This window comes from Bactrocera neohumeralis, chromosome 6 (assembly GCF_024586455.1).
Source record: "Bactrocera neohumeralis isolate Rockhampton chromosome 6, APGP_CSIRO_Bneo_wtdbg2-racon-allhic-juicebox.fasta_v2, whole genome shotgun sequence".
NCBI classification, from domain to species: Eukaryota; Metazoa; Arthropoda; class Insecta; order Diptera; family Tephritidae; genus Bactrocera; species Bactrocera neohumeralis.
In genome coordinates, this window is record NC_065923.1 from 49,494,732 (window position 1) to 49,502,931 (window position 8,200).

Genomic DNA, 8,200 nt, shown 5'->3' on the forward strand with positions numbered 1-8,200 from the left:
TTTTACAGGAATATTCGAATTGGCGTCTAATTTTATTGTGCGGTCATACATGCAAATGCTAAATCCAAAGAGGACTAAAAAAGGAAATTGTTTCTCGTAGATTAAACACATATACATATGTACATGTATGTACATACTTATATATTTTCTGTAATAAAAGTCGCCATTGATACTTTTTTGTTAATATTCAAAACATCCGTTATGTTAAGCCTTAATTACGTGAAAAATAATGGATAATCTACAACAAGCAACTTGATAATCAACAATAGTGTAACGGGTTTTTCGATAAATCCCACTCTTGAGTTCGATCACTGAATTGTAAATAAAAGTACCTTTTTAATTGCTATACATTCCATTTTATCTACCTATATTATTATGGCTCTGGCATCTACAAATTTCGCTGTCTATTTGATTCTGACAATTTATCGTCGATTCGATGTTGTTCTATCTTCCGTGTTCGTCATGTGCTGAGCACATAGAAGACGACAGACTTCAAGCGACATCTCTCAAATATTAAAATACACATGTTCTTATGGACACAGTTATTCGGCAGCTGCACGACTACACGACAGCAGGCTCTCAGTTGTCGCTCTCCCTAATTTAAATATATTTCTAAATTTACCGACGACAGTAGAGAGGAGAGAAGAGGATACCACTAAAATGTAAAATGTAACATTATTCAAAGCTCCTGACGTTATTTTACAAAGAAAAGCATAAAATAGCTCTGTTATATCATTTGTAATAACATTATTATTACTATTTACTTATTTTTTGCATAAAAAATTTCGCTTTGAACAAAATATTAAAATTTAATTTTAATTGCACGATAATTTGTATATACAAAATGGACAGCTGCGTTGTTTTGTGTACGTGCCGGCCATTGTTATGTCGCTGCCGCCTTACAAATGTTCATGTAGCAGGCTTCACGACGCCATTTACAGTTCACTGTCGCGCAGTCATGTCGTGTCAATCTCTGTTTGTCATCTGCCATTATTCTATATATATATTTTTGCCATTGAACGTGCTCATTTCTGCTAAATAGCAGCGAGAATGGGGAATTCCTTACTTCAATTCTATCAGCTCTGTTGGCCGTCCAATCGAACCATCATACAGAATTCAATTTGCACCTTCTCTATGTTTTAAGTTCTCTGGCTGAGGTACTTTCAAAAGCACAAATGCTCACAAATTTGTGATGTCTGTAAGCAAACCACACAATGCAAAAAACGGACAAGCAAGAAAAGTGAGTAATTTTGTAAATCCATCAAATTTGGTGCATTTATAATAATTTCATATATTTTTAGGATTCCAAAATGCAAAAGAAGGCTAGTAAGACGACTGTTTGTTTGATGACAGGAGATATTTCGTCTTTACCTCGTTCACTACCAGACCCACTTGCTTCGCTTCTTAATCCATTCTGGAGAAAGCAAAACTAACGGCGCGATTGTTGAGGCCAATAATATCAATATCATCGGCGTACGTCAGTAGCTGTACACTCTTATTAAAGATGGTACCTTTTCTGTTTAGTTCTGCAGCTCAAATTATTTTCTCCAGCAGCAGATTGAAAAAGTCGCACGATAGGGAATCGCCTTGTCTGAAATTTCGTTTAGTATCAAATGGCTCGGAGAGGTCCTTCGCGATTCTGACGGAGCTTTTGGTATTGCTCAACGTCAGTATACACAGCCGTATTAGTTTTGCGGGAATGCCAAATTCAGACATTGCGGCATAAAGGCAGCTCATTTTCAAAAGCAGCTTTGAAATCGACGAAGAGGTGGTGTGTGTCGATCCCCTTTTTACGTCTTTTCCAAGATTTGCGCGTGGTAAATATCTGGTCAGTTGTAGATTTCCCGGGTCTAAAGCCACACTGATAAGATTCAATCAGTTTGTTGCTGGTGGGCTTTAGTCTTTCACACAATAATAGAACCTTATGTGCGATGTTGAGGAGACATATCGCGCCGTAGTTGGCGCAGATTGTGGGGTCTCCCTTTTTGTGGATTGGGTAGAGCACAGTTAAATTCCAATCGTTGGCATGCTTTCGTTCAACCTTATCCCACAAAGAAGCTGATGAATGCTCCTTATCAGTTCTTCGCCGCAGTGTTTGAATAGCTCGGTCGGCCATCCATCGGCCCCCGTCGCTTTGTTGTTCTTCATGGCCCCATCGTCATCGATTGGGGAATCGAGTTCGCCTTCTCCGGGCGCTATGCTTTTACTGCCATTCAGCAGGCTGGAGAAGTGTTCCCTCCATAATTATAGCCTGAACAGGGTATATTAAGTTTGTCACGAAGTTTGTAACGCCCAGAAGGAAGCGTCGGAGACCTTATAAATGATCAGTATGTTGAGCTTAGTCGATTTAGCCACGTCCGTCTGTCTGTCTGTCTGTCCGTCCGTCTGTCTGTCTGTATATATACGAACTAGTCCCTTAGTTTTTAAGATATCGTTTTGAAATTTTGTAAACGTCTTTTTCTCTTCAAGAAGCTGCTCATTTGTCGAAACTGGCGATATCGGACCACTATGTACATATGTAGCTGCCATACAAGCTTAACGATCGGAATTAAGTGTTTGCATGTGAACTTCCTCATTTAACGATATATCTTTACGAAATTTGGTATAGACTATTTCCTAAGACAACAATGCAATATCGAAAGAAATTGTTCAGATCGGCTCACTCTAGCATATAGCTGCCATACAAACCGAACTATCGGAATCAAAGGCTTGTATGGAAAACTTTCGCATTTGACGTGGTATCTTCACGAAATTTGACATGGATTACTGCATGAAGTAATAACATAATCTCCGAAAAAATTGTTCAGATCGGATTACTATAGCATATAGCTTCCATACAAACTAGACACATAGTTTCTAAAAGAAATGCACCTGTGGTCATGAGTGATTATCACCTCTTTGGGTTCTACAATAATATGCTCTAGTCTTGAAAGCTTCTGTTAGTCGCCGCATCTTTTCATAGATTTTCGAGCATTACCTCTGTCGGCTAGCTTGTCAAGCTCTTCGTACTCACGCATTTCGGCCTCTCCCTTTTTTGTCTGCAAATGCGTCTCGCTTCCCTCTTCAGTTCTCGGTATCTATCCCATCCCGCACATGTTGTGGTTGCTTGTAACGTTGCGAGGTAGGCAGTCTGCTTTCTCTCCACTGCGACGCGGCACTCCTCATCGTACCAGCTGTTATTTTGCCTTTCCCGAAAGCCAATGCTAAAGAATTGGAAATGAATGCCGTCCCACAGTTCCCTTATACCGAGTTGTTAACGAGTGCTCTCAAAGAGCAGGAGTGCAAGGCGAGTAGAAAATCGTTCTGCTGTCTGTTATGATTGCAGTTTCTCGACGTCGAACCTTGTTTGTTGACGTGCGTTTTATGCTGCACAGAGGTGGGTGCGTATCTTGGCTGCAACAAGATAATGGTTCGAGTCGATGTTAGGACCTCGGAACGTACGCACTTCTAAAACACTGGAGACATGTCTTCCGTCTATCACAACTTGATCGATATGGTTGACTTTTCGATCCGGAGGCAGCCAGATAGCTTAGTGATTTTTTCTATGCTGGAAATATGCAGCGAAGTAGATCACGACTTTGACTGTACGGCTTTGCCTACCCAAAGAATACTTGGTTTAGGACCACTCCCAAGTGAATGGCAATCAGAGAACTTTCCTCACTTGCGTGAACTTCTACATATGACTCCATCCTCCTATTTATGAATTTTATTATTTTAGTAAGAGAAAAACTATATAGCGTAAAATTTAATTAGAACGCTGATTGTAATGTGATACTTTCACAAATTGTAAGTCTAATTGTTTTTGTTGTTGAAGCGGCAGAATTCTGCCGACTGACAGTCTTGTGCAGAATAAAAATTCGTGTCCGTTCTGGTTACATAGACCCGACTGCCGTTGGAACATGTAAGCCTCTACTTATACAATGTGATGAATCAATAAAATAGGCAAACAACAAAAAAAGTTAAACAAATTGATACAGAATTTTAAATGATGAAATGTGAATTAAGTTGGCCGATATACACGATATACATATATTCAACCGGAAGTTTTAAATTCCTAAATTATGTATATGCCCTTAGGGGTAGTATTGGCCCGATTTTATCCACTCTAGTTACAAGGGCTCATTGTTATTAGAGAGAAACGCTCACTAATTATCATAAGATATCTCTCATCTTAAATCATTACTCTAGGAAAATGGGGGTTAATGTATTTAAGTTTGTATTGACCCAACTTTGACTCAATGACAAACTTTTATCAGGAAATGATTCTGTCTGAATTTGAAAATTATACCCTAGAGTTTGACCAATTATTCGGTACAAAAGTTCTGGGGACTTGAAAAGTAATGGTCCGTTTTCGCAAGTTAGATTTCATACCTTAGGGGCACTATTTGTTCAAGGTTTAATTCTAATAACTTTGTTGGCGCTTGATATCAGAGATACGAAAACATCCCCATTCGAATACTCTGGCAACTTGGGCTAGAAATTGCCCTTGTCGCTACATACGACACAACTTTTAATACAATTTTGAGGCCAACTTCATTTTGAATATTCACTTCCTTGCTTAAACATGAGTTCGGAAGTTGTTGCTTTACTTATTATATATGACGCGCTCTCTTCGACAGCCGAAATAAAATGGCGAAATCGTTTTAAATCGCACGACCAACCCAAACACGATCCAACTAACACAACCAACTTGACAAAATATCAAAAAATTTTGTTTTTCATCCAATCAGTTGGTACAACTCATACAACTACCCCATATACATAAAAATCAGTTGTACAATTCGATGAAATTGGTACAATAATTGATGCGTGTATCCATTAGTCACAAAAGCTTCACGATGCCGTTATCGTAGAAAGCACTCAAAATTCATAAAAGTTTTGCACGAATTCAATAATTTAATAGAAGGATGGAATGGGTAAAAAGAGGTGAGTCACGAAAGAACATCTTCTTGTACGAAAACAACTTTAGATTATACTCAAAATCTGCATTTTTATCCCTATTAAGTTTTACTTGTTCTGCACTATACGAAAAATAGACTTTTTAATTTATGCAGAAATTGTTTGATACAATTGCATTTTCTATCAGTTTTTGTTTCCTCAATTTTGTGATCAGCTGTTTTACTCTTATTGTCAAGTTGGTACACGACTGGATTGGAAAAATTGATATCAAGACGGCGTTCAAGTTTGAAAAGTGATGAATCAGAGATAAAGAGATGCCCAACTCACATCTCATTGGAAATGACGCTCGGTACACATAGAGCGTGACAGACTGCAAGCGACATCTGTCAAATATTAAAATACACACGTTCTTAAGAACACAGTTATGTAGCTGTGCAGCTGCCTCAATAACTGTGTCCTTAAGAATGTGTGTATTTTAATATTTGACAGATGTCGCTTGCAGTCTGTCGCGCTCTATGTGTTCCGGGCGTGAGAAAGCAATTGCCAAACGTCAAAACCTCGTGAACTTTGACAGTTGGCAGGGAATGGCCAGATTGAAATCTTATCAAAAAAATTTGTAAATGGAGCGATTTGTTGTCTCGCTGAAAACCACTAAACCGTAGCAGCAAAATTTCTAGAATTGTTGCTATGCTATAGCTACCGCTCTCACTTAGTACTTATGTAGTACTTTTTAATCGTAATAAATGGTGGGTGTTTTAATTTAAATGCCCAAAAATTCTTATTTCGTTCGATGTGGCCACAATGGAAAATGTTATAAAAAACGCGTATTTTGAGGCACTCTCGCATTATCCCTGATCCCTGGTGTAACGTTCGGGTAAATATACGGGTTTGATCAAGGAACAACATAATTTTAACCCATTTTGGTGAATATTAAATGTGGGAATGTTTGTTTAACTTTCAAAAGTGTATTTTGGGGTGAAAATTAACAAAGCGATGAAATTCGGAATTTTACTTTTCATCTTTACCATGCCTTATTTACATCTGCATATAAGTACATAAATGAAGCAAATATGAAGCGTATAAAATTCGATCAAAAAGTAAACAGAATTATCTTTAACTGATTTCGTTATTATATTTTTGTTATAAAAAGTTGTTTGATAAAGTAATTACATAAATTCACTCAACTCTAATTAAATGAGAATGTAAATATGTGCTTACAAGAGTTCAAAGTTCACCTCAATATTTTAGTGCGCCAACTAACGTTACAGTATAGGACCTTGTTTACCATCTTCCCTTTACAACATTTACTACAAAGATTTGTAGATGAGTGAGTAAAGAAGTATAATTCTTTATTTCAGGTTATCACTTTTTGATTGTGTATTAATCCAGATGTTGAAATGGTATCGTTCTTAGGTACCAATGTATTTAAAATGTTCCAGAGAACACAATTCATGGGAACTAGGTTCATAAAAAGGCACATTTCATCAGCTCCCACAACGCTCAAAGATACAAATTACATCACAAAACATGTAAGTTGAAATTAAATTTAATAAAATGTTATATTGAATGTGTAATAATTTCTCATTTCTTAAGTTTGAAGAAATTTCTATTCCAGTTCCCTGGGGTCATCTTAAGGGAAAATGGTATGGAACCAAAAATGTTAGGCCCATACTTGGGTTGCATGGATGGCAGGACAATGCTGGTACATACGACACATTGGCGCCACTGTTACCTAATCATCTTGGATTTCTTTCAATTGATTTACCCGGTCATGGGCATTCCTCTTGGTTGCCTATTGGAATTTCTTATCACTCTATTGACTACGTATCGTTATTGTTGCGAGTAATGGATTATTTTCAATGGGACAAAATCTCAATGATTTGTCATTCTATGAGTTCTATAAATGGATTTATATTTAGCGCTCTTTTTCCTGAAAAGGTTGATATGATGGTTGGATTGGATGGTCTAAAGCCCCTTGCACGGACTAGTGAAAGAATAATAGATAATTATAAAAGTTGTATGAATAGTATAACTTTACATGAAAACCGTATAAACACTTCAGAGCCACCTTGTTATGATTGGGATGAATTGGTCGAGCGTTTATATAACGGTTCAAACAAATCTGTTGAAAGGGAAACATGTAAATTTTTGTTAGAGCGAGCAGTTCGACCATCTAAAAATAATCCTCAAAAGTATTTCTTTGCACGAGATAGTAGATTAAAAACGACGTATTTTTACAGTTTTGATGAAGATGTACCATTAAAAATGGCACGCAATATAAATTGTCCTTATATGTTCATTAAAGCTTCACAATCCCCCTACTTCGAGCCACGCCAACATTTTGAAAGAACTTTGGACATTATGAAACAAAATCCTCATTTTGAGTTCTATGAAGTGGAAGGATCACATCACGTTCATTTAAATGATCCAAATAAAATTGCTCCAATGATAAATTCCTTCATCCATAAATGGCGTCCGTCTTAAATATAGAAAAATTTCTGAACAATAATTCTTCGGTCTCTCCTAAAATTATACATTATATGTATGTATGTATATACATATAAATATCACAAATGTGAATGTAAATTTGTTGTTTACGTTTTCAGGTTGAAACCACTTAATGGATCATTATGAAACTATGTAAATTAGACAAAAGTTATTTAATGCGAGCAAAGCTGCACATGAAGCTGGTTTATGTTAAAACAATGCTTTGAAGTATTTCAGAGAAAATACATAAGTACAAATGTACACATGGGTAAAAATATATATTTTTTCATTATTTTAAGGTATTTTACTTTGTAATCAAAAGTTAGATCGCTTGAACTTAATGTATCTATACAGATAACTACTTGTCACGCGAAGAGTAACTATTTAAATAATCGAAAAAAATATGCTGCGTGAAATCAGAGAACGTTGATTGTTATGAAAACGTTGAAAAATTGCCTATGTGATAGATAAGCCTATAATTATAATGTGATAAATCAATAAAATGGACAAAGAATAAAAAAAGTTAAACAAATGTATATACAATTTTATATGCTGAAATGTGAATTAAGATGGCCCATATATGTACATATGTATATTCAAACGGAAATTTTAAATTAGTAAATTATATATGTACATACACTGGCGGACAAAAGTTTTGGCACAGCTGATGTTGGTAGATTCAGTTCTCTGTAGTTCCGAAAATTTAAAAGGTAGGTTCTAATAATGTACTAGTCATATACTCGCCTTTATGTTATCTATCACTGTACTTAATTTCATGTATGTTATATCTGCTTGTTTTGTTACAATAAAAAAC

General features: G+C 36.2%; 1 protein-coding gene across 10 annotated transcripts; it reads left to right on the plus strand.

Moving 5' to 3' along the window:
- Positions 1 to 4,892: 4,892 nt before the first annotated feature.
- Positions 4,893 to 7,934, plus strand: LOC126762095 (probable serine hydrolase). 10 transcript variants are annotated; one of them, XR_007667419.1, is made up of 4 exons: positions 4,893 to 4,926; positions 6,313 to 6,428; positions 6,493 to 7,445; positions 7,506 to 7,934. XR_007667419.1 is itself a non-coding variant. In XM_050478595.1 (3 exons), exons 1-3 carry the CDS (start codon positions 4,908 to 4,910, stop codon positions 7,381 to 7,383), a joined length of 1,026 nt encoding a protein of 341 aa, XP_050334552.1. In that variant the 5' UTR covers positions 4,893 to 4,907; the 3' UTR covers positions 7,384 to 7,934. The 10 variants fall into 10 exon arrangements, 8 of the variants coding, with proteins under 8 accessions (XP_050334552.1, XP_050334559.1, XP_050334558.1 ...); XR_007667418.1 differs by having other exon boundaries at positions 6,493 to 7,441; XM_050478595.1 differs by having other exon boundaries at positions 6,493 to 7,934.
- Positions 7,935 to 8,200: the final 266 nt, after the last annotated feature.

What these genes read in the sequence shown, in the direction of transcription:
- LOC126762095 (XM_050478595.1), top strand. An exon ending in CAAATTACATCACAAAACAT is followed by an intron (nt 6,429 to 6,492) that starts GTAAGTTGAAAT and finishes TCATTTCTTAAG; the next exon opens with TTTGAAGAAATTTCTATTCC.